Here is a 27,479-nt window from a genome sequence, read left to right as displayed (position 1 = left end):
GGAATAAAAACCCAACACTCACAATAGGATGTCTCTTATACCTTGGCTGTGGCCTTGATATCCGTGATATTTACAAACCATTGCTTGCTGGCACGGATAACCACTGGTTTCTTAGTCCTCCAGTCATAGGGATAGCTGTGTACCAATTTCTCCTCTTTCAACAAATGCTTTGAAGCCTGAAGCATCTTTATAACTTGAAAAAAATCAGTAACAATTTATATTAGACATAATTAAGAAGTATTATGAAAATCCTACTAACTCTCTAATTCCCAGGAGTACTAAACCTGGACCAGTAAGTGCCAGTCGGTAAGAGCAGCCACTTACCAGCTGTCAAAGGCATAATCTAGGACTCTCCTGGCAAAAAAAGAAGAGACTATAAAACCTTAATTAGACTCCAAATTAAGCCATTCCCGTGGCTTTTCACTGCAAAGGAAAGATAAATTGGATAATATCTAAAATTCTACATTTGAAATTCATAGTTACAGTCTTTCATACCATGAATCTTAAAATGGTCTCCAAAGAATCCAGAAGAAACCAGCTATAGTGGATTGAATTTTATCCTCCCAAAAGATATGTTCAAGTCCTAACCCTTAGCACTTGTGAATGTGACCATATTTGGAAATAGGGTCTTTGCAGATGTAGTCAAGTTAAGATGAGGTCACACTGGATTAGAGTGGGCCCTAAATCCAATGACTAGTGTCCTAATAAGAAAAGACGATACAGAGAGACACACGAGAGCAAAGAACATGTGACGATGGGGGCAAAGATTAGAGTGATACAGGTATAAAGCAAGGCATGCTAAGGTTTACCAGAAGCCACCAGAAGCTAGGAAGAGACAAGGAAGTTTCTTCCACTGAACACTGAGAGTGTGGCCCTGCCAAAACACTGATTTCAGACTTCCAGCCTCCAGAACTGTGAGAATAAATTTCTATTAGAGTTTTAAGCTACTAAACTTATGGTAATTTGTTCAGTAGTCCTAGGTAAGTAATATACCACATTTAATTAGCTTTAGTCTTAGTGTGGGCAAAGAAGAATCTCCACAGTACCTGGTCCTTGGAGCCATAATTATAAAAAGTCAGAAAGCCAAGTCAAGGCTGGAGGATCCCTAAGAGCTTAAACACATAAACAATGCTAACGTGTGCTCAGTGATTTTCAGGGGTTATAAAAAGAGTAGTGTCTGATACAGAGTCAACGTCTAGCCTCAAGCTGGGTGTTATCCTGCCACAAAACTAACTCCGCTGTAGCCCTAAAATAATATCACTCCCTGTTGACTGCCCTGCTTTGTTTCGCCAAACAGAGCAACCTCAAAGCAAAAGATGACGAAGTTCCAACCTCGGTTTTAAACAGGCCAGTGATGGGTAGTAAGGAGGGCACGTATTGCATGGAGCACTGGGTGTTATACGCCAACAAAGAATCATGGAACGCTACATCAAAAACTAAGGATGTACTGTATGGTGACTAACATAACATAATAAAAAAATTAAAAACAAAAACAAAAAAACCACGTGGCAAAATAAAATACAACTTTAGATTTTCGTTTCTAAGGAAAGTGTACATGGGAGAACAGCCAGCAAAGGTTGCTGCTGGCTTCTTTTCAGAAAATATATATTTACAATAACAACATACACAAGACTCACCCACATCTGTTCCCTCTTCAAGGACAGCCTTGTTTTGAAGTTCGGGACCTGCGACATCTGTGAAAACTCCATCTTCATCCACTAGGCAATCCTGCAAAGGGTTATTTTCAACAACTGAAGTACCAAAACATTTTATCCTATGACGATCCCCAGCAAAACAATATATATAATACATTTCAGTATAGTTTTTCATTACATCGAAAATCTGGGTACTTCTTACGCAGTTAACAGAAATTTGTGGATTTATACATTTAAATCACAAAAGGCAAAAGGTCTTATTAAAATATATACAAGTTTATTTTTTTTTAAGATTTTATTTATTTATTTGTTAAGACAGTGAGAGAGTGTGCACAAGCGGGGGGAATGGCAGGCTCCCCATTGAGCAAGGAGCCTGATGTAGGGCTTGATTCCAGGACCCTGGGATCATGACCTGAGCCAAAGGCAGACGCTTAAGTGACTGAGCCACCCAGACATCCCATTCCACAAGTTTAATTTAAAAAAGTAAAATCCTCAACAAAATATTAGTAAACCGAATCCAACAATACATTAAAAAAATTATAAGCCACGATCATTTGAGATTTAGTCCCGGAGGCAAAAGTGGCTCACTATTTGCAAAATGATCAATGTGATATGTCACATCAATAAGAGAAAAGATAGAAAACATGTGATCATGTCAACAGATGCAGAAAAACCATTTGACAAAGTACAACATCCATTCATGATAAAAAAAAAAAAAAAACTGCCTGCAAAGTTGGTTTAGAAGGACTATACCTCAACATAATAAAGTCCTTATATGAAAAACCCACAGCCAACATCATACTTAACAGGGAACAACCGAGAACTTTTCCCCTAAGGTCAGGACAAGATAAGGATGTTCACTCTCACCACTTTTATTCAACACAGAACTGGAAGTTCTAGCCTCGGCAATTAGACAACATAAGGAAATAAAATGCATCCCAACTCGTAAGAAGTACAACTCTCGTTATTCGCAGATGACATGATACTATATATAAAAAAAACCCTGAAGACTCCACCAAGAAACTACTAGAACTGATGAATGAATTCAGTAAAGTCGCAGGACACAAAGTCAACGTACAAAGATCTGTTGTATTCCCATACACTAATAATGAGGCAGCAGAAAGTGAAATTAAGAGAACAATCCAATTACAATTGTACCAAAAACAATCCAATTACAATTGTACCAAAAACAGTAAAGTATCCAGGAATAAACTTAACCAAAGCGATGAAAGACTTGTACTCTGAAAACTATAAAACGCTGATGAAAGAAATTGAAGAGGACACAAAGAAATGGAAAGACATTCTATGCTCATGGGTTGGAAGAATAAATAGTGTTAAAATGTCTATACTACTAAAAGCAATCTACAGATTTAATGCAATCTCTATCAAAATACCAACAGCAACTTTCATAGAACTAGAACAAACAATATTAAAATTTGTATGGAACCACAAAAGACCTCTAATAGCTAAATCAATCTTGAAAAAGAAAAACAAAACTGGAAGTATCACAACTCCAGATTTTAAGTTATATTAAAAAGTGGCAGTAATTACAACAGTATGTTACTGGCATTAAAAAAGAACACAAGGATCAATGGATTCCTCAACAAAAGAGGAATGAATATACAATGGGAAAAAGACTCTCTCCAACAAATGGTGTTGGAAAAAGTGGATGGCCACATGCAAAAGAATGAAACTGGGCCACTTCCTTTCACCAAACACAAAAATAAACTCAAAATGGATTAAAGACCTAAAATGTGGGGCGCCTGGGTGGCACAGCGGTTAAGCGTCTGCCTTTGGCTCAGGGCGTGATCCCGGCGTTGTGGGATCGAGCCCCACATCAGGCTCCTCCGCTATGAGCCTGTTTCTTCCTCTCCCACTCCCCCTGCTTGTGTTCCCTCTCTCGCTGGCTGTCTCTATCTTTGTCAAATAAATAAATAAAATCTTTAAAAAAAAAAAAAAAAAGACCTAAAATGTAAGACCTGAAACCACAAAAATCTTTGAAGAGAGCACAGCCAATAACGTCTCTGACATTAGCCGTAGCAACATTTTTCTAGATATGTCTCCTAAAACAAAAGCAAAAACAAACTATTGGGACTATATCAAAATAAAGTTTCTGCACACTGAAGGAAACAATCAGTAAGACTAAAAGGCCAACTACTGAATGGGTGAAGATATTTGCAAAGGACATATCTGATAAAGGCTTAGTATCCAAAATATATAAAAAACTTATAAAAACTCAACACCCAAAAAAACAAATAATCCAATTAAAAATGGACAGAAGACATGAACAGACATTTCTCCAAAGACATCCAGATGGCCTGACATGAAAAGATGCTCAACATCACTCATCATCAGAGACATGCAAATCAAAACTACAATGGGGTATATCACTGTATACCTATCAGAATGGCTAAAATCAAAAACACAAGAAACAACAAGTGTTGGTGAGGATGTGGAGAAAAAGGAAGCTTCACGCATTGTTGGTAGGAATGCAAACTAGTGCGGCCACTCTGGAAAACAGCATGGTGGTTCCTCAAAACGTTAAAAATAGAACTACCCTACAACTGGTAATCACACTACTGGGTATTTACTCCCCAAAACACAAAAACATGAATTCAAAGGGATACATGCACCCTATGTTTACTGCAGCATTATTTATAATAGCCAAACTACAGAAGCAGCCCAAATGCCCATCAACAGATGAATGGATAAAGAAGATACACAACCCGCTGGAATATTATACAGCCATAAAAAAAAGAAAAGTCATTTGCAACAACATGGATAGAGCTGGAGAGTACAACGCTAAATGAAATAAGTCACAGAAAGACAAATACCATATGTTCTCACTCGTGAAATTTAAGAAACAAACAAAAGGAAAAAAAAAGAGAGGGAGAGAGAGGAACTAAGAACAGACTCTTTAACTATCGAGAACAAACTGATGGTTACTAGAGGGGAGGTGGGTGGGGCGTGGGGGGCATCAGGATGGGAATTAAAGAGTACACTTATCATGAGGAAAAATAAAATAATGTTTGAAAAAGTAAAATATACTAAAAACACCTTTCACTTGGTCTCTATTAATAATGTCCAGTCTATGGCAACGTACGTATATCATGCTGACTTTGCAATGCATCTTTAACTAAATGGAAGAACTTCCTAACTGGCATGTGTAACATAAATTTAGAAAGGACTGTTTACTTAAAACAAAAACAAAAACAACCAAACTGTTCAATTAGTAAAACCTACCCGCCATTTTTCAGAAACTAAAAGTAATTTGTCTATGTGAATTTATACTTTGAAAGAAAAAAAATGTCCTCACTTAATATGTATTTTTTAAATTCTAATTTTGTGCTGATTTTGTGTTAGGAAAATCTTTCTCAATTAGTATGAATTAATAAGGCACTAGGGGTACTGAACAAACCTAAGCATTTCACAACTTAATTATAACAAAAGTGATTGCTTATCACCAAAAAATAAATTTGCTAGTTAGGACTTATCACTTTAATTTTACAAAAGCAATTATTAAAAAGGAAAGAAAGAGGCAAAGTACCGTGGGCAGGCTGTGCTGAGACGCTACACTGTAATCTTCCATACCGTGAGCTGGGGCTGTGTGAACCAACCCCGTTCCTTTTGTCATGGTCACATGATTTGCAGGTAAAAGAGGAGAGGCTTTGTCAGGAATTAAAGGATGAGCACAAGTACCATTTTCCAAATCTACACCTGTGGGGAAAGAAAACCATAATTAAGACTTATTTCACGTGACAACGCTTCTACCTCTTCAACAATAGCAACAGAACAGCAGGTGAAAGGCGCAGGATCTGGAATAAGACTGGGCTCAAACCTCCGCTTCCCCTTTTACTTGCACTGTGACCTTTAGGAATCTATAATACGTGGATAATTACAGTTCCTACCTCAGAGGGTTGCCATGAGGCTAAATTGAGGTAATGCATTTTAAGTATGCTGGGCCCTTAGCACACAATACCTGTCACAAAGTAAGTGATTTAAAATATCAGCAATTACTCTAACGTGACTCAAATGGGCCCTAGAAGATTTCTCTAATTTATGTACGGCTATGCACCTTCTGGAACATAAGGACAGAGAAACTGTAGATAAACAGATCAATGATCAGTAGGTTCTAACACTGTCTCTGTGGGAATTCATTGTTATTGTTTTTCATAATGTTACCCTAAAAAGGTAAGAGATGATAAATAATACCTAACAGTCTCTAGGTACCCACGGAGTACTGGACTCAACAAAAATTCTTATTTCGTCTTCATAATACTACAGAACACCTAAGATTATCTGCAATTTACAAATCAGAAAACAAGAAAATGTAGGCAATTTGCCTGAGGTTAAATGGCTAATGAATGATTGAATTAAACTTCCAGGGCAAGTATGACTCTAATGTTCTATATAACTTCAGCCCCTTTAATAATATATCATACCCATCATCTGTCAGTTTTTCTACACCATCAGTAACGTTTCCCACCTCTACTGTTTCTTGACTTGGGTTCACATGTTCTAAAATTAACATAAATAAATAAGTCTCCAAACTTTAAAAAGATTACCTGGCTCTACCTATACATTCACCAAGATGTACTAAATAAGTGTGTCACCCTATCTACTCTTCAATAATTAAAGAAATGTCAATGGCCCCCTTACTCCTAAGACCTTCCCCACAAGTCATCCTTCATTTTTCCAAACTAAATAGTATTAACTTAAAAAAAAAATCTGTCCTCATAGAGGAATGTCTCCACTTTTATAATCCTCTTTTCTAGCTGTAGAGCAATAAAAAGGAACCCATTCATATCACCAGAAGAACACCACAGATCTTGTAGCTTTGACATTTCATAGATAACCCTGTCGCTGATTTCATTTTGGTTAAAACAGTACGACGAGTAATAGGGTTGAGAAAAATTAACATTTCCTTATAACTGGTAACAAGGAACTCCCTTTTATAAAAAAATCACAAACTCTCCTTGTTGTTTGACTTGGATGACTTGGCATTTCATTCCTAGGAAATGCTTGAGTTACTAGAAAAACTTGAATACTTCAGGATGCATTTTTTCCAAGATAATTCATAATGCTGTTAAAGAAAACTGTCGACACTGATTTTTAGAGAAATCTGTTTAGTTTTCACTCTGATTCCCTTCTCTAAGTTAGATTCCTAAGTAAGACCAGTCCCCCATGACCCTATGTTGTACTTTTCATGCATTTTTAGTATGGAAATTAAAGGTTTAGGGCGAAGTAAGTTTCATCTATTAGCCTTCCTCTATTCCCATACTTACTGTATTTACCACTTAATATTCTCCTTCACTTCCCAACAAAGATCTCTGAATGATCAATAAGAAACAGTTTATATTTTTCTGGAAAGAAAAGCTATCCTGTACAAATTATTCCATTTTAGCTGTTCAACATTCCTACTACTAGTAATAAGCTAATTCTCACCAGTTTATCTTGCCACAGATGAGAAGCATATCTGCTCCTCTGAAATGCGGTGGCTCAAAATGGCAACCCAATGATTCTCTGACAGTAATAATTTGAAAGAACTACCCAATCTAGAACGTTGATCTTAAATTTAACCAGAGCACTTTCAAAAACCTTGTGAGAACGCCATTCAGCTTCTATAACAACATCTTAACTTGTCAATGAAGTCTATAATACCTTCCATGACTAAAAAAGGGGTGGCGGGGAGTATGGAGTAAAGACTATACTGAATCCTCTAACTTACGTATTGTACTAACAAGGACCAAATGGTATTAAATATCAAACATTCTGTAGCTTCTTTCCTGTTTTTGACATAGAACCCTTTTTACTTTTGTTAAGATTACTTAAACTTCTAATTGGCTTGTATCTGAAATGATACACCTAGAAGACTTCTTTATTTAGCTAGGCAATCCTTCCATTTTGGGGGGGTCTCTACTCATTCTACTCACGTGATTTTTAAAATTTCATTTATTTATTTTAGAGAGAGAGGGAGACAACATGAGCAAGAGGGGCAGAGGGAGAGGATGACAGAATCTCAAGCAGACTCTGAGCTGAGTGCAGAGCTTGACGGGCGGGCGGGGGGGGGGGGTGGCGCTCAATCTCACAAACCTGAGATCATGACCTGAGCCAGAACCAACTGAGCCACCTAGGCACCTGTGATTTTTTTAGGTAAAAACTCAAGAAACTCAAAGATGTATCATCCCTATAGATCAAAAGTGATTTTAAACTTCCACAGATTTTAATAATTATATTTCAAAACCAGTCAATACTCTAGAAGTCCCAAATTATAGCTTACTAAGGATTCCAATCTTTGGAATAATTTTCAGGATGTATTAAATTTCCTCATTAAAATCATATACCAAAATATATATATATATTTATTTCCTTCCTGCACCCTTGATTAAATCAGATAAAGGTTAATTTTCAGTGATTCAATTTTGAATAAAATTTTAAAAAGATATTTGTACATTCTACATTGCTCAAAGGACATTCATCTAATTTTACATCGGATATGTGCTAGAGATACTGTTGTGCTTTTGTCAATGTTCACATTTTCTATACTTCTATCATGTTTAATATATATCTTCCTTTAGTATAATCAATGTAAAATATATTCTAGAAAGGTAGAGGCCATATCTGCTTTGATTCGTTTTCAGCAAAGTAGTAAACTCAAATCAAACAGATATTCTGATGCCTGTGACGGTCAGAATACCTATACACCTTTACCTGAAAATGTTGAAATAACCTCAAATGTTGTTTCCAAAGCAGAAGCAACAGATGTTACTTTATCTGCAGCAAGTATGTACAGATCTCCAGATCTGGAACATTTCACAACAGCATAACTAAAATAAAATTTAAAGAGAAAATTACTAATAATGAAAAAAAGAAAAGCCACATAAAATACTTTAAATATTTTACATCATTTTAGGAAAATTTAAGATCAAAAAAGCATTACTTTCAAAGAACTTCATCCCTTACATTTGTTTTGTTTTTCAAAAAAGCTGGAAATATATATGCAACTAATGAATCATCGAGCCTTATATCGGAAACCGGGGATGTACTGTATGGTGACTAACATAATATAATAAAATTGGGATTTTACTGTACACCAAAAAAAAAAAAAAAAAGGCTGGAAATGAGGTCTTTTTTTTTTTTTTTAAAGATTTTATTTATTTGAGAGAGAGAGTGAGAGAGCACATGAGAACAGGGTGAGGGGCAGAGGGACAAGCAGACTCCCCGCTGAGCAGGGAGCCCAAAGCGGAGCTTGATCCCAGAACCCTGGGATCATGACCTGAGTCCAAGGCAGACACTCAACCAACTGAGCCACCCAGACACCCCTGGAAATGAGGTCTTAAACAGAATCATTTAAAGCTTAATAAAAGCTATATGAACATAAGAACTAAGTTATAATTTACTAAATTTTAAGACAACAATGAGATGAAATAAATCCAAAATAACGGTAATGATGGCACTGATCCTGTATGTGGATAAAACAAAAAATACAGTAATATACTTACTTTGCATCTGGCATATAACAAACAGCTTGATTGGCTGGAATTGTCCAAGGCTGGGTGGTCCAGACTAAAAAACTAACAGGAGATGAACCATCTGTGAAAATAAAATTTCAAACATGCTAGCAAATGTTACAATTCCGTACCTTTAATAAAATCAAGCAATGAATAAATCTTACCGATGAGAGATACCAACTTGGGAGAAGGTTTCAGGACAGGGAATTTTACATATACTGAGCGACTGACATGCTCAGGATTATACTCAAGTTCCGCTTCAGCCAACGCAGTCCTAAGGTTTAAGAATATCAGACATAAATATCTGAGGGATTCACAAAATTCTCCGCTTTAACTACCAGAAACACATACATACCTTGATGAGGGAGACCAAAACACAGGTTTGTAAGATCGATAAATCAGGCCCTAAAAAAGACAAATATATTATATGAAAGCTGGAATTTTATAACACATAATTTAACATACTCAACGGAAAAAAATACTTCATTACCTTCTCATACATTTGGTAGAAAATTCTCAACTGTTTGGCCTCATATTTTCCATCAAATGTATAATAGCAATTAGTCCAATCTGCCATTATTCCCCAACGAATAAATGCTGATCTCTGTTTCTTAATTGCTTCTTCAGCAAATGATCTAGCTAAAAAAAATTAAGAAAGAAAAGCATTTGAAAACCAATAAATTCAAACTCTTAAACATGGTTGAGTAGGTAGATCTCTAAATGGAGGTATTGTACACAGTGTATACACTATAAAATGTATTTAATAGGAAAATTATTTTGAAAGTTAAATGTGTTCAGAAGCTAGCTAAAACAAATTCTAAAATTAATTAGAATTTCAAAAATATTTTTCAGACTTTATACAATGACCTTCCATTTAGAAAAAAATAAACTGGAAAAATATTCTTCATATTTCTTAATTTGAGAAAAAATAAAAGAATGATTTTTATTTCGTTATACACAGAAAAAGTAACCAGTACATCTAGTTTAAGCCAATAATAAGATGTTTTACAGTGAAGTAAAAAATCTTCACAGTAAATACATAATAGTTTTAGAACAAGAGAGTCCTCTCTGACCCAATCTACTAAAGGATCAAATGACATTAATTTAAAAAATATGTGTTTTAGAACTGACTTTTAGTCTAATACTCAAAATAGAGGTCAACAAGCTCCAGGCAGGAAAGTAAATAAAAACATTGAGCACAATAATAATTGCACAAAATATGAAGATCAAGGAACTGAAAAATGGACTTGGAAATGCTCAAAAATCTTTCCTTCAGTCTCTGAACATAAGTTCTTACAAAAGTCAATTAAACGAGATCTGAATTTTCTGTGACAAAAATTCGTTTCTAACAGAACCCATTATAGCCAAAAAAACCAAAAAAACAACAGAAAGTCTCTTTAATTAAGCCCTGGCTTTTCCAAGGAACCAGCGTTTAAGAATAATCATTTCAAAACAGAAACAGATTATTTACCTTTCTCTCTAATTTCCACAGCTGAAAGGTTCTGAGCTTTTCCACCAAGTTCTGATAATACTTTTATTTCAATGGGTAACCCATGACAATCCCAGCCTGGCACAAAATGTATTTTGGAACCTCTCATCATATGGTATCGATTGGCTATATCCTTCAAAATCTGCAAAGATAAGATGATAATTGTCATTCATACATAAAGCATGTGACCTATATTCCTTTTTTAAAACTTTTTTTATTTAAATTCAATTCAGTTAACATAGTGTGTTATTAGTTTCACGGGTAGAATTTAGGGATTCATCAGCTGCATATAACACCAGTGCTCATTACATCATGTGCCGTCCTCAATGCCCATCACCCAGTTACCCCAGCCCCCCCACCTGCCTCCCATACAGCAACCCTCAGTTTGTTTCTTTTACCTAAGAGTCTCTTACAGTTTGCCCTAGTTATATTCCTTTATATCATTGTAAAACACTGAGAAAGTGCAATTTTAAAAGGATTTTTATAAACAAAATAACCTATTAAACTTACTAACTCAAGTTCTACATAAACACAAAAGTAACACATATTTGAAGTTTTAAAATGCCATTAACTCAGAAAACAAATCAAATCGAAGATTTTAAAGTGAAAAACACTATGCCCAGAATTAATAATTTGTTTGTAAAGTTGGAATATGCAGAAAAGCAGCCTATACTGCCTTTTTAAGAAACAATGTTGACCTCCTAAAAACCAGAGTAAAAATAAGTCAGTGATAAATCAGCTTTACTCTTATTAAAACATTATTAACATGAATAACCCAATATTATTTATATTCACAGCCAAGAAATAATATATAATCAATGCAGAATTTATAATGTACTTAGAGTATGGGATATCACAGTTAACTCTTAACACTGACAAAACTCTTACTAAAACACTAGATCTCTTCACTAGGTATAGTTCTATAACTGATTTCCCTTCTTAGTTCATTTTAGAGACTAGAGGGCAGCAGAGCCCTTTAAAAATATATTACCATTATAAAATGGAAGATCAAAGTCAAAGGACAGATTTGGCTCCAAGCTCAATTTCCTTCTTCCCAAAAGGAAACAATGCAATAGTCCAGAAAATTATTTCCTCCTTTCCACATCTATCAAAAGTAGAAAAGATATTACACATTCCTCCCACAACTTCCCCCACTTAAAATCTAACTTTCCAACTTTTTTTCTTTTCTTTTTTTTTTAAAGATTTTATTTATTTATGTGACAGAGAGAGAGCCAGCGAGAGAGGGAACACAGCAAGGGAGTGGGAGAGGAAGAAGCAGACTTCCAGAAGAGGAGCCCGATGTGGGACTCGATCCCGGAACGCCAGGATCACGCCCTGAGCCGAAGGCAGACGCTTAACGACTGCGCCACCCAGGCGCCCCCTAACTTTCCAACTTCTTACCGGACAGCAGGAAGAAGCCCTGTGGCCTGGGTGGTAGTCACAGGACATAGAAATTAATCTAATTATATATACTAAAGATTTGTACACTTTCAGTAGGTATATTATTTAAATCAATCCATATATAAATAACCTCTATCCCACTTACTCTTATTTGAAACTGTTTTGATTATCTGTCCCTTCCCAGTAAAATACAAACTCCTTGAAAATCCCATCTGTCTTCTTCAGCAGTAAACTCCCTGCATTTAGAACGGTATCTGGCCCTACCCTATAAAGTGTCTGTTGAAGAAATGAATGCGTACATACATGCTATAGACTGTAATGTCTTATAAAGTAGCCACTAGCCACCAGTTGGCTACTGAGACACTGAAAACATGGCTAGTCCAAATTGAGATGGACCATAAATATAAAATATATACCAGATTTCAAATACTGAGTACAAAGAAAATGTGAAATATCTCCAACAAAGGTTTTACAGTGGCTGTATATTAAAATGGTAGCTTAGATATGCTAAGTTAAATATAATAGTAAAATAAGGTTCATCTGTTTTTTGATTTTTATGGGGCTACTAAAAAATTTTAACTTACCTATATGGCTTACATTTGTAGCTTGCATTGTTTCTAATGAATAGTGATGCTTTTGACCATGTTAACAGAATGGAATCATTTGAGCTAATAATGAAGAATGTCCCTAGTAGGAAAAGGTATATGTGAAGCATATGTAAAAGGAACAGCAAGGATGCAAAAACAATGTTTTATTAGTCCTCCCCAAACACGTTCCTCCATATGTTTAAGAACCACTGGTCTCTTTGGTTCACAATAACCCTCTGTCCTTATTTCTCCTTTTGTCTCTTTCATTTTCCTATACAATACTCATGTATTCCTTTGTTTGACACACATATTTTTGAATGTCTACTATATGTCCAGAATTGTTCTAAGAACCCAGAGCATGGCAGTAAACAGAAGAGACAAGGTCCTTCTGATGAAGAAAGACGGAAAATAAATATATTCAATCACTATGAAGAAAAAGCAACGTTAAAGGTTTGAAAACAGCACGTGAGCCGGTGGTGGTGGCAGTGCTGTTTTAGAGCAAGATCAGTAAAGCCTGATGAGATGACGTCTGAACAGAGACATGAAGGAAATGAGAAAGTGAGCCACTTAAATATCTGGGAAATGCATTCCAAGTAGAGGTAAGCAAGCGAGACCACCCAGGTTGGTCTGAGGAAAAGCAAGAACTGTTCCTCCTCTAGTTCCAAAGGGCCCAAAGTCTTTGACGGAACCTCCGACTATGCACGTAAGAGGTGGATTTGTATGGTGCCTCAGTTTTTGAGAGAGTAACTTCTCTCCCCTCAATCCATGTGGAGCTCACTCCCCTCCATTCCTGCTACAAGGGTGGACACATAACCCACTGTGGCCTTCAACATATTCTATCCCCAAGTCCAAAATGACTGATTCAGGGATAGTCTTGTGATATATCAGGACAAGAAGAGTCAATTCCAGGACCTTTGTTAAGAATTGCTGGGAAAGAGAAGATGGGAGAATATAAACCTATAAATGTTGGGAAATGTGTGGGGTGGGACTGGGCGTAAGGGGAGCATCAAAAGGGAAAACCATGCTTAACAGTGAAAGATGGAGAGAAACCAACTCTAATAGTATCTGAGCCCCTGGGTCCAGCCATGAATGAAGCTGAAACTATCTCTGGACTCTACAGTTAAAATAGCCAATAAATTTCCATTTTTGCTTAACCTTGTCAAGAGTTGCCTTTCTATTTCTAGCAACCAAAAGAATCTGGAACAATAGAGTTTTTGTACTTTTGTTACAATATATGATCTTATTGGGTATATTAAAAATAAGAAACTAGACTTTCTCAGATTAAAGTGTCTTAATTCTTTGAACACATGCAGCAGAAAAGTTGCAAAAGACAAATGGATAAGTCATACTTAAATAATTTAAAACACAGAAAACAACCTAAAAGGAGCAACTTTAAAACAAAGATAATACTTCTTGAAGCTTCTGTGTGATAAGTAACAAGAATGCATTAAAATAGACAAGACTAGTCCAGACACCTATTTTGTTTTATTGATCAGAACAAATAACGCTACACTATATTCCTATCTGGTAGAGCAATGTGTTCCTTGATCTTTCTTTAAATTTTGACTATTCAAACACATTTACTTCCCAGATTTACCTTTTAGCCATTGAGTATGTTAAAATTTTTTAAAAATATTTTCTTTGTTGTTCATGATTATAAGAGTAATACAAGTTGTTTTTTTTTTTAAAGAGTAATACAGGTTCCTTGTTCTAAAAAAAATACGAATGTACCAGAAATAACGAATATTAGGTTTAAAATTTTTTGCAAAATTAGATCCTAATGTAACACTTTTAAAATTGTTTTTCTTCCTTCAGTTAATAATATTTGGACATCTTTCATGTCAGTACAGATATATCTACCTGATTCGTTCAAGATTCCATACTACTTCATTACCTAGACTTAATCAAGTCTCATTAAGGACATCCAGCATAGGCTACCAGTATAAGTTAAATCTAACTGCTCTATTCCAGTCAGGCACCCCTTCAAGCAAAAGCTGAGTGAAGAGCCTAGACTTCCACATCTGCAAATTTGTCACAAAATTTGACACCTCCTCCCCAGCCAGGATGGTGTCAAAGAAAATCAAGTAGCAAGTGGGGACTACATCCCTATGGGTGGTAATGAGACCTTCTACAGTGTCAGTGGAGACCATGTAGAGAGCCTGGACTTTCATTCCCACCCAGCAGCAATGAGGCACCCCTCCCTGTTTCCACTGCCGTGCTCAGAGGAGGCTTAATGCAGAGTTGGGATGTTCACCACTGCCCAGTGGTAACAAGGCCACCTTCTCCTCCCCTGGTATCAGTAGAGGCCATGCAGAGCAGGAACATGGCACACTACCACTTTCTAGCTGGGCCGTAACAGTGGAGGTTTAGGGGGAAGCAGAACTCCTATCCTGCTGAGCAGTAAGAAGGAGCTCCCCTCCCTAGTGTTAGAAGAGGTCGAGTGGGGAATCTGGACTTCTGCCTCCACCTGGCAGTAGCCAGACCCACTTCCTCTGCTGGAGAGGTGTCAGTGAGTGAAAGCTGTTAAAACAGACTGTCTAAAGAAGATCCAGACTCTCAAAAAATACAGAAATGTCAAGGTTTCAATAAAAATTCACTCATCATACCAACACTAAAGACCCAAAACTGAATGAAAAAAGAGAGTCAGTAGATAGCCAACACTGAGATGACAGAGATGTTAGAATAACATGAAAAAGATTTTAAAGCAACTATGATAAAAATGGTTAAGCAAGCAATTGTGCCCACACTTGAAAAATATGAAAAAATAAAAAGCTTCAAAGAATTGTAGGTATAGAGAAAAAGTAAATGGTATTTTTTTACTTGAGGTATAACTGGAACATCAAATGTAAATTTTAAAAGTGAAAAATTAGTAAAAATAACTTTAAAAGTGAAGCAGTAACTGCAATAGAAATTCAGTGGATGGGCGTGCCTGCAGAATGGAGGGGACAAAGATAAGAACCACTAAACTTCATGACTGAATGATAAATTACTCAATTTAAAAAACAGGAGAAAAGACAGGGGAAAAAATGGAAATCAGGGAGTTGCAGGACTATCACAAAAGATCTAACACTGGTGTCACTGCTGTCCTGAAAGGAGACTGTTTTAGTTATAAATGAAAAACTACATGAAAAAGTACTGGCCAGAAACTCCACAAACTGGTCAGGGACATAAACCTACAAATTCAAGAAGCTGAAGGATGTCCAACATGAAAAATCCAAAAAAATCCACACCAAGAGACATCATCATTAAACTTTTGAAAATGAAAATGTCTTAAAAGACACCAGAATGGGGCGCCTGGCTAACTCAGCTGGAAGAGCATGAGATTCTTGATCACAGGGGTGTGAGTTCCGGTCCCATGTGTGGTATAGAGATTACTTAAATAAAATTAAAAAATAAAAAAGTCAGAGAAAGAAAATTACACCTTGTTTATACATGAAAAATAATTTGAGTTACAGTAGCGTTTTCATCAGAAAATATGAAGGCCAGAAGCAAGTGGCGCAATAATTTTCAAGTGCTTAAAAAAAAAAAAAAATCAGTCCAAAATCCTAGATGCAGCAAAAATATATTTGAAGGATAAAATGAAAATCAAGATATTATCAGATGAAGGAAAGCAAAGATGTTTTCTGACCAGCAGACCTACCCTAAGAAAAAGCTACAGGAAATTCTCTAAACAGAAAGAAAACTTAAAGGAATGTGGAAATATCAAGAAGGAAGAAAGATCATGGTAAACAGAAATATGGGTAAATACCATAAACTTTGTTTACTCAAATCTTCAACTTATGTTTCATAGCTGAAAAAACAACTATCACAAACTGTCTTACGGAGACAGAAACATGTGAGGAAATACGTAAGACAAGTTATGACTATGGGAGGGTAAAGGGATGAAAAGGCAAACACACTTCTAACCAATCCATGGACCAAAGAGGAATGAATTCTCAAGAGAAATCTCAAACTACAATGAACTGAATAAAAATGTAAACTAAATACAACATGTCAAAATTTGTGGAACACAAGCTACAGAAGAAGTGCTAACAAAAATTTACAGCAATAAAATGCATGTTAGAAAAGACAAAAAGTCTGATCAAAAATGTAAAATCTCACCTCAAGAAACTACAAAAAGAACAAATGAACTCAAAACAAGCAGAAGCAAAGAAATAATAAAAAGGAGAAATTGATGAAATTAAAAACAGAAAAACAAAAGACAAAATTCAATGAAACAGAGTGTGACCCTGGGCATGACAGTGCAAGGAACTACATGTGGGGCTCGATCCCAGGACCCCAGGATCATGACTTAAGTCGAAGGCGGATGTTTAACTGACTGAGCCACCCAGGTGCCCCTGTCTTTGATTTTTGACAGTTTTGTTATAGTGTGTCTTTCAGAAGACCTCTGGGTTTTATTTGTTTGTGAATGTATGAGTTTAGTGAACTTGGACATCCACATATATCCCCAGTTTTAGGAAGTTTTCAGCTATAGTTTCTTTAAATAAACTCTCTGACTCTTTTTTCCTCTCTTTTCATTCTGGGATTCTCATAAAACATAGATTTTTTTAAAAAGTGGTTTCAAATTAGTTCTGAAGGCTTTCTTTATTCCTTTTCATTCTTGTATCTTTTATACCTTTAACTGGATAATTTCAAATGATCTGTCTTTGATTTCATTGATTCTTTCTTCTGATGGGTTGTGTGGGCTGCTGAAGCTCTCCACTGAATTCACTGGTTTAGTCACTGTATTCTCCAGCTCCAAAATGTATTGTTGGTTCTTCATCGTTTTCTATTCCTGGACTGAACTTTTCATTTTGCTCTTGTACTGTTCTAATTTTATTAAATTGTGTTTCTTGTTGCTCCTGGAACTTCTTTAGGACAGTTTTTCGAATTGTTTGTCAGGCAGTTTGTAGATCTTCATTTCTGTGTCTGTCCATGTGTGTTTTACTAGAAGTTTACTTTGGTTCCTTTAGACATATAGATGGGAGCATGCTGGAGTGTGCTGTGGTGCAGGATGTGTGAAGGTGTGTGGCCATTCTAGGTTAGGGAGAGGGCCGGTGTAGTATCTGCTCAGTGGGGAGCCTGCTTCTCCCTCTCCCCCCTACCTCCTGCTCCTGCTTTCTCTCCCTATCTCACTGTTTCTCAAATAAATAAATAAAATCTTTTGTTTTTTAATCAAAGACAAAGTAAGAACCTTGAAAGCTGCTAGAGAAAAAAGTTTGTCAATTACAAGACTCCCCCTCCCCCATAAGGCTATCAGATTTCTCTGCAGAACCCTTGCGGGCCAGGACAGAGTGGAATGACACATTCAAAATGCTGCAAATAAACTTCCAAGCAAAGCTGTCCTTGAGAAATGAAGGAGAGATGAAGACTTTTCTAGACAAACACTGAGGGAGTTCATCACCATTAGACCTACCATACAAGAAATTCTGAAAGAAGCTCTTCAAGCTGAAATGAAGGGATGCTATTTACTACCAGGAAAACACGCAAAAATAATTAAGGTAAGTGTATAGTCAAATTGAAAATACCCCAATAGTATAATATGTTGGTCCATTTATGCCATACTCTAATATAAAACCAAAGGACAGGGGCACCTGGGTGGCTCAGTCGGTTAAGCATCCAGCTCTTGATTTCTGCTCAGGGTCATGATCTCAGGGTCCTGGGATAGAGGCCCACATTAAGCTCGACACTGGTTATGCAGCCTGCTTAGGATTCTTTCTTTCCCTCTCCCTCTGCCCCTCCCCCCCTGCTCACACGTGCGTGCGCTCTCTCCCTCTCAAGAAAAAAAAAAAAGAGTCCCAAGGGCAGAAATATTAAAGCCACATATTATATATGTAGAAATATTATAGCTACAATAACTTGTTAGTACATACACAAAATAAAAAGATGTAAATTGTGACATCACAACATAAAACAAATGTGTCGTAAGTAGTAAAAGGATAGAATTTTTGTTTGTGACTGAAGTTAAGTTGTTATCAGCTTAGAAGACTGCTAATATTTTATGTAAACCTCATAGTAAGCACTGAAGGAAACAAAGGCAAGAGAAATGAAGATTAAATTAAATCTCCTGGGGCATGTGGGTGGCTCAGTGCTTAAGACATCTGACATTGGCTCATGTCATGATCTCAGGGTCCTGGGATCAAGCCCTTCGCTGGGCTCCACACTCAGTGGGGACTCTGCTTCTCCCTTTCCCTCTGCCCCTCCCCTGACTCATGCTTTTTTTCTCTCTCTCAAATAAATAAATAAAATCTTTAAATAAATAAATAAATAAATAAACCTCCTTACAGCTTGCAGTGCACTGATACCTGAAACATGCAGAGCATGACCTTCCTCGGGGAACTCATGGCTGCCTTAGTGCCTTAATGTTTATGTTTTACTAAAAACTAAAAGTAACCTTAACAGCAGTGAGCCCCTCAAGGTCCTGAAAGCCTTGCTTCCTAATTCCTTAGAGACTTACACTATCCCTAGCCCCCACTCATTAAAAAGTATGCAATCAGTTACTCCTCACAACCCCAGTGCAGCTCTTTCTGCCCATGAGTCCTGTCCCCATGCTATAATAAAGTCACCTTTTTGCACCAAAAATGTCAAGAATTCTTTCTTAGCCATTCTCTCATGAATCCAAAAACTTCCAAATTTCATCAGTAATCACAAAGTAAAAACCTTCAGTAAATGTACAGAAGTTATAGAGAAGGTAACCAAAGCATACCACTGTGAAAAAAAAATCATCAGTTCACAAAGGAAGACAGAAAGGAACAAGCAGAAAAGAGTTGGCTTTAGTAAGTCTTGCCTACCAATAATTACTGTAAATGTAAATAGATTACATCACCAATCAATAGATGTAGAATGGCTGAAAACACAAGACCCAACTGTGCAGCCTCTAAAAGACTTATGTAAGATTTAAGGACACATGTAGGGGTCAGGTGAAGGGATAGAAAAAGAGATTTCACGCCAATGAAAACCCAAAGAGAAAGACATAGCTATACTTATCTTAGACAAAACAGATTTTAAATCAAAAACTATAACAAGAGATATGGTCATCATAATGATAAAGAGGTCAATTTATCAGGAGGATATAAGTCTTAAAAATATATGCATCCAACATCAGAGCACCTGAATATATTAAGTAACTACTAATAGATCTGAAGAGAAAAACACACAAGAATACAGTAATAGTAGAGGACTTCAATATCCCATTTTCAACAAAGAATAGGTCAGTCATACAGACAGAAAATCAGTAAAGACACCTTGGACTTGAACTATACTTTAGACCAAATGGACCTAACAGACACATACAGAACACTCGATCCAGCAGCAGCTGAATACACTTTCTTCTCAAGCACACACAGAACACTGTCCAGGATGGATCATATATTAGCCTACAAAACAAGTCTTAACAATGTGGAAAGATTAGGAACACATCAAGTATCTTTTCATACCACATGGTATAAAACTAGAACTCGATAATAGGAAGAAAACTGGAAAATTCACAAATATGTGGAAAATAACATATTTCTGAAAAACCAATGGGTCAATAAGAGATAAAAATATATATATATAGAAACAAACAAATATGGAAACACAACATACCAAACCTTAGGGGATGGAACAAAAGCAGTTCTGGGAGGCAAGTTTATGGCAGTAAGTGCCTACATTAAAAAGAAAGATCCCAGACTAACTAACTTTACACCTCAAGGAACTAGAAAAGAACAAACTAAGCCCAAAGTTAGCAGAAAGAAGTAAATAACAAACATCAGAACAGAAATAAATGAAATAGAGAATAGGAAAACAACAAAACTAAGTGTGGATTTTTTTTTTTGGATAGACAAGATTGACAAACTTTTAGCTAGACTTACAAGAAGAGAAAGAACTCAAATAAATAAAACCATAAACCAAAGAGGAGACATTACACCTGTATTTGAAAAATACAAAGAACCATAAGAGACTACTTTGAGGGGACGCCTGGGTGGCACAGCGGTTGAGCGTCTGCCTTCGGCTCAGGGCGTGATCCCAGCGTTCTGGGATCAAGCCCCACATCAGGCTCCTCTGGTATGAGCCTGCTTCTTCCTCTCCCACTCCCCCTGCTTGTGTTCCCTCTCTCGCTGGCTGTCTCTATCTCTGTCAAATAAATAAATAAAATCTTTAAAAAAAAAAAAAAAAGAGACTACTTTGAACAATTATGTGCCAAGAAATTGGATAATCCAGGTAGGCTGGCCTCCCAGGACTGAATCATGAAAAAATAGAAAATCTGAAAAGATCAGTAACAAGAAGATGGAATCAGTAACTAAAAACCTCCAAACAAAAGTCCAAGACCATATGGTTTCGCTCATTCTACCAAACAATTATAGAAGAATGAATGACAAACCTTTTCAAACTCATCCAAAAAACTGAGGAGGTGAGAATACTCCCAAACTCATTCTATGAGGCCAGCATTATCATGATACCAAGGTCAGATAAGGACATGACAAGAAAACTATAGTCCAAAATCCCTGATGAATAAAGATGCAAAAGTTCTCAACAAAATGCTGTCAAACTGAATTCAATAGTACTTTAAAAGGATGAAACATCATGAGCAAATGGGATTTATCCCTGGTATTCAAGGATGGATCAACATACACAAAACAACTGATATACTAAGTTAATGGAAGGAAAGATAGAAATCATATCATCATCTCAGAAGAAGCAAAAAAAGCATCTGACAAAATACAACAGACATGATAAAAGCTCTCAACAAAGTGGGTATATAAGGAATGTGCCTCGACATAATAAAGACCATATTTGATAAGCCCACAGATACTATCATGCTCAACAGTGAAAAGTTGAGAGCTTTTCCTCTAAGATCATGAATAACACAAGGGTGCCCACTCTCACCACTCCTATTCAACATAGTATTGGAGGTCCTGCCAGAGCAAACAAGCAAGAAAAAGAAATAAAAGGCATCCAAGCCAAAGGAAGCAGTAAAATTACTAATTGTGGTTACGGATATTAACTAACTGTGGTATTCATTTAGTGATACACACACATATCAAATCGCTGTGTTGTATACCTTAAACTAATACAATGTTATACATCACTTATGTCTCAATAAAATGGGGAAGGGGCTAAAATTAGTTCTCTCAAACAATTTCATACTGGTGCTATTTACTATCTACCCCCACATAATTGACCTGGTACCTGCCAGTACTCTCAAAACTCAGCTTAAAGATCACTTCCTCAGGGAGACCTTCTCTGATACTGAAATCAAATAATTATTCTAAAATTCATCTGGAAAAGCAAAGAAACTGGGGCATCTGGGTGGTTCAGCTGGTTAAGCATCTGCCTTCAGCTCAGGTCATGATCCCAGGGTCCTGGGATCAAGTCCCACGTCAGCCTGCTCAGTGGGGAGCCTGCTTCTCCCTCTCCCTCTGCCTCCACTCTGCTTGTTCTCTATCTCTTGAAAAAAATCTTAAAAAAAAAAAAAAAAAGGAAACCAGAGAAAAGTAAAGAAACTGACGTTGCTAAAGCAATTTTGAAAATAAAATGGGAAGAATGAGACTACCCAATTTCAAGGCTTATTCTGTAGTTACAGTCACCAAAACTGTGGTATTGGCAGGACAGACACAAAGATTAATGGAAAAGAGTAGAGAATCCAGAAATAACGCCACACATATTTGCCCAACTGATTTTTGACAGTAATACAAAAGCAATTCATTAGGGAAAGATATTTTACTTGCCTTATTATGTCTTTCCTGATCAGAGCATAAGCTCCATAAAGACAAGACTCATCTCTGTTCACTGCAATTCCCAGAGTCCAGAAAAATGCCTGGCACACAGTAGGTGCTCAATAATTATTTACTAAAAATATTTACTAGACTAAAATAAAAATAAGCTCAAAGCAAATACCAGTGGTGTTATTTTTCACACAGCATTAAAACCATTTTTTGCTGTTTTCTATTAAGACATTTTAGTTTTGGGGCACCTGGGTGGCTCAGTTGGTTGAGTGCCTAACTCCTGATCTCAGTTCAAGTACTGATCTCCGGGTTGTGAGTTCAAGCCCCTCGATGGGCTCCATGCTGGGTTTGGAGCCTACTTGAATACACTTAGTTTTACCCATCGATGCAAATTTACGTAATTGTCATAAAATTAGAATACACTCTTTTGTAAAGTGTACTTAAAGATTTTTCCCTCAAGTCTTATAAATTAAATTACAATTACCTTATTTAAAGCATGTCCAACATGTGGGTCACCATTTGCATAAGGAGGTCCATCATGAAGACAAAATTCTGTTTTTACTTTTCTTTCTCTTTGCCATGAATAAAGTTCTGAAAATCCACATTTCTGTTTAAAAAGAACCACAACGTCTGAACATCAAACAAATAACATAACCCCTGAATCTTACCATAAATAACAGCCAGCATTCGCTTATTTCTTATCCCATACCATATGCATTCAACTCTAAAACCCAATAGTGAGGCTTCTAAAACGCACGTCTGAGTCCTCATCTTTTAAAACTTTTTTATAGTTTCCCCGTGAGCTTCAGATTGAAGTTTAAGTTCTTTATACCGTAAACAGGGCCCTGCAAAAGTTAGTACCACCAAATTCTGACCAGTTTCTCAGCACTCCCCACCCTCCACTCCTCAGTGGAGCCACGCTGAAGGGCCCAGAGACTACACCCCAGCCCACCTACACACACTCTTATTCTTGCTCTTCTTTGGCCTCAACATTTGGTACCTTCCAAATCCCAACAATACTCACTGCAGCACTAGTCCCCTTCTCACACCTACTGTGTACCCCTGGCCCAGTCACTTTGCCCTTGTTCCCTTATTTGGAAAAAAAAAAAATGTTAATAATAGCTAATTCACAGAACTGGTGTGAAAATGACATGAGAAAACATTTGAAATTGTCACAGTTCCTGGCATATCCATGGTACTGAATAAACACTTAAAAAACGTAGATGGCCAAAACAGCTTTATTAATCTAGAACTCTGGTAACTGCTGTAAGAATATTTAGGCTAAGCAAATTTACTTAACCAATATATGCTGAATATTACAGATTTTAAAGACTCCAGAATTACAGAAGCTAACAAGTGAATCTGCCGTTAGAAAATTCAGTCTAGTACAGGAGACAGATGCAGATTTGAGGAAGGGGACTCTCAGGAAATTAAGTACAGCTCCTCTATCTGCAAACAAGTCAGAATTCCAACTAGGCGCCTGACACCACAAAAGTAGTTTCAACTTTCCCACAGAATCGAATTTTTATTTATATGTGTCCATGTTAATTTGCTTTTCACAAGCCAGTGGAAAGGTGTCCAAATTCAACTCTTTTTTTGCCTAAAAAAATGGGACTTCTATTCAGTGCTGTGCTATGTAAGCATCCCCCTTAATACTCTGCTCTGGAATTTCTGAGGGATTCCCCTAGAGGTTTTCAAGCGAGAAACTCTAAGGGGAGCAGATGATTTCCACTGGTCCGGCCACAACGCGCCCGCCCAAAAGGACCCGGAGCCGGCGGCCGGGTCCCACCCGCCAGGGGTGTGGTCTCCCGGAGCGGCGGCCGGCGAGGGCCCTTCTTCCCTCCGCCCCCGGCCAGGTCGGGCCTCCCTGCCCACCTGCTGGATCTCGAGCTCCGTGTCGGGCTGCTGGCGGCCCAGCAGCTTCATGGGGAAGCTGGTCTGCGGCAGCAGCACCGTGTCCCGATATCTGCCATTATTCGAGCTCTGCAGCTGGTTACTGGCCCCGGTGACTGACCGCACCAAAAGCCTCCTTGTCGTCCCTCGCCACCCCGGGTGACAACGAAGGCGGGGTGACACCCATAAATTCCGGGCCGCGGCCAGAGCCGCTGCCCCCGGCCCGCGCGGGTGCAGCCCCCAACGCATGGCGGGCCAACCCCGGCCTCCCGGTGAGCGCCAGGTCCTCAGCGGGAGGTTCCCGCCGGGGCTCTGGAAAACCGGGACCCCAGAGAACCTCCACAAGCTCTGCCGGAGTGCGCACGCGCGCGGGGCACGGAAGGGGCGGGAAGCAGGTCCTTCCCAGAGACCTCAAGAACGCAGCCACCACGGGTCTTGGCTGCAACCGGGGCGGGGCCGGGCTGACTCTGAGGGGCGGGGCAAGGTGTGGCGGGCCTGCCCGGGCTCAGATTTCAATCACAGAGCCTGACTTTATTTTTTTAATGTATTTTAGTATATCCAGTATATATAATATATAGCAAATAACTAACATATTTTAGTATATCCAAGATATTATCACTTCAACCTATAATTAATATAAAATTATAAAAAATATATTACATTGTCTTCATACTGAATCTTTGAAATTCAGTATGCTTTGTACACACAGTATCTAAATTTGGGCTAGTAATTTGCCACGTGCTCAACAACCACACGGACTAATGGCTACCTCAGGCGACGGCACCTCTTTGGCTGAGTGCAAAGTTCAATACCAATACTATAAACCAACCTAATTATGTAATTTTCAGATTCCCTATACCCCTGTTATGTCCCACTCCTACGAATAATATATAGGGTGTAGGATTTGAGCTCCAGTTTTTGACAGAAGCCCACTTTTCTGAAAGTTTGTGTTAAGCCACTTTTACAACAAAAAAAGTGAAAATAGCATTCACTAGCTACATTAGTACCTGTTTTCCCTAACTGAAAGAAAACGAAAGAGGATTTTCGCTTTTATGAAAAAAAGTGAAAATAGCATTAAGCATTTGTTTTGCAGCAAGCCTTTATGCGGGCACCCCAAGCAACCAGAGTGGCCCTGCCAAGCTCCAGCCCTGGGAACTACTCTCAGCATCTCAGCATCAGCTGCTAGCCCTTTGAACTGTGTCGGTGAGCAGCTGGGCTCTATCTCATTTTATTTTGTGCATCTGTTAGCAAGATGTGTCCTAAGATATCAGGAAAGCTTAAGAAAGGTTATTTTGGGCATCTGGGAATGCTAAAAAATTTTTCCATGTAAACTAATGGTAATTGCTTCTTTGCTTTACCCCATTTAGGCTTATGAAAGTTTCATAGGAAGACTTTCATGGGAAAACTCTAGGGGGAAATCTGTATTTGGTTGGCCCGGTCATAGTAGTTCACAATTGTTACCTTTTCACTGTAAAGTGTACCTCTTCCTATTCATAAGACACAACATCTAGAAGACTTGGCTTGCATAAATAAAAAGACTGACCAATTTTCTACAAAAAATAAAAAGAAAATTTTATATGGAAAAGCATACCACAAGAAGGCAAGTGGCAAATAGTAAGCATTCAGTGTCAGCCTTTCACCAGGCCCTGTACCCAGCTCCTTAGCTAATTTAATCATTAACCCCCCGTAACGTAACATGCCAGAACAACCCTATGTGGTGAGGTAGGTATTATGGGTATTGCCATTTTACAGATAAGGAAACTGAGGCACATAGTGTTAAGTAACTTGCCCAAGATCACACAACTAAGAAGTGGCAGAGCTAGGACTCAAATCCAGGCAGTTGGGTTACAGTACCCATATGGATAATCACCATACTATATTGCCTCCCCTACACTATACTGTGGGAAAAAACATTTGCAAACACATTTTAAAAATTAATATCCAGGGGCGCCTGGTGGCTCAGTTGGTTAAGCATCCAACTCTTGATCTCAACTCAGGTTTTGATCCAGGGTCATGAGTTCAAGCCCAGCATGGAAATAAAAATATCCAGAATGTATAAGGAGCTGCTACAAACCAGGAAAATAAATATAAACAACTAAATGGAAAAAAAAATCATAGGATAAGAACAGGCAATTCATAGAGAAATGGAAAAGGTCAATATACATACTCAAATATACTCAAAGACACTCAACTTTAGGAGTCATCAAGGACAGGCAGTTAAAACAAGATACCATTTCCATCCAACAGACGAAAGCAAAAATTAAGAAGTTTGATAACAAGGACTGGGAGGGTGTATGAAAGTGGCCTCACACTGTTGGTGGTAATTATAACTTGTACTGCCTTTTTGAATGGCAATTCGGCAATATCTGTCATCATTTCAAAGGCATTTCACTTTGGACATGTAGTTCTGCATCTGGGAATCGATCCTGTGAACTTTAGTCTAACAGGACCACAATGATAAATGCACAGAGACGTTCTTCTAACCAACCCTACATAACACACTGTTGAATTCAACTGTGCTCTCTGTCTCACCCATACATCCTGTACTGAAGGTACACTCAGCCCGCAGAGCAGAAGGCTAATCTCTGTGGCACCTGCATGCTTTTCTTTTTCTCCTGTTGAGCTTACAGTCAGCTGTGTCTATCCTTAAACTTAATTCAAGCCAGTTGTACTTGTGATGTAATTACTTAATTTAATGAAAAAAACCAATGTATGTTTAAAATGGTCAATTTTGTTATATCTATTTTTACCACAATAAGTGGTCTGCCTTAAGTCTCAGAGTTGTGAAAATCAAATGAGATTGTAAAGGTAAAAGCCTTTCCAAGAGCTCCACGTAATGGTAGCCATTTTGTGGATACTGCTCTCTGACGAGTTTTTGTTTAATGGAAATTATTGTTCCTAATTATAAAAGTTTGGGAGTTACACAAGAGCACGCAGAAACAAAAATGGTTCACTGACTACTCTCTTCCCCAAACCAATTTTTTTGTCTTTTAATGCAAAGGTAATTGCTTTTATGAAAGCTACGGGAAATTCCCTAAAGAGTCCGGTAAAAGCAAGTCTCCAAAACACAAAACAAACTGCTGTTGAATTAGGTGAAGCTAAAGCAAGTGTACAGTAGTGGGGAAAATATCATAAAAAATTTAAGTATTTTGTAGTTAGAATATGGCTAAGTGTCTAAACTACAAAACTAGATGGTGCAATATGGCTCTGCATTATCAGGAGAAATAAAGCAAAATTCCAATCCCGGGACACATGCT

The 27,479-nt window shown here is 37.6% G+C and overlaps 1 protein-coding gene across 1 annotated transcript in view; it reads right to left on the bottom strand.

The window, feature by feature from the left end:
• IARS2 (isoleucyl-tRNA synthetase 2, mitochondrial) overlaps positions 1-24,609 on the bottom strand; it is a 56,744-nt gene extending 32,135 nt beyond the window's left edge. The window contains exons 1-11 of the mRNA XM_026517308.4: positions 24,205-24,609; positions 22,814-22,936; positions 10,638-10,797; positions 9,657-9,805; positions 9,522-9,571; positions 9,331-9,440; positions 9,158-9,248; positions 8,367-8,482; positions 5,203-5,372; positions 1,638-1,728; positions 42-193 (exon numbers count right to left, since the gene is read on the bottom strand). Of these exons, the coding sequence (XP_026373093.2) occupies positions 42-193; positions 1,638-1,728; positions 5,203-5,372; positions 8,367-8,482; positions 9,158-9,248; positions 9,331-9,440; positions 9,522-9,571; positions 9,657-9,805; positions 10,638-10,797; positions 22,814-22,936; positions 24,205-24,471 (1,479 nt within the window). The 5' untranslated portion in view covers positions 24,472-24,609. The remainder of the gene's footprint in view (positions 1-41; positions 194-1,637; positions 1,729-5,202; positions 5,373-8,366; positions 8,483-9,157; positions 9,249-9,330; positions 9,441-9,521; positions 9,572-9,656; positions 9,806-10,637; positions 10,798-22,813; positions 22,937-24,204) is intronic.
• Between the last annotated feature and the right edge of the window lie 2,870 nt (positions 24,610-27,479).

The sequence above is a fragment of the Ursus arctos genome, unplaced genomic scaffold (assembly GCF_023065955.2).
Source record: "Ursus arctos isolate Adak ecotype North America unplaced genomic scaffold, UrsArc2.0 scaffold_2, whole genome shotgun sequence".
NCBI classification, from domain to species: Eukaryota; Metazoa; Chordata; class Mammalia; order Carnivora; family Ursidae; genus Ursus; species Ursus arctos.
This window is presented reverse-complemented; position numbering and strand designations above follow the sequence as displayed.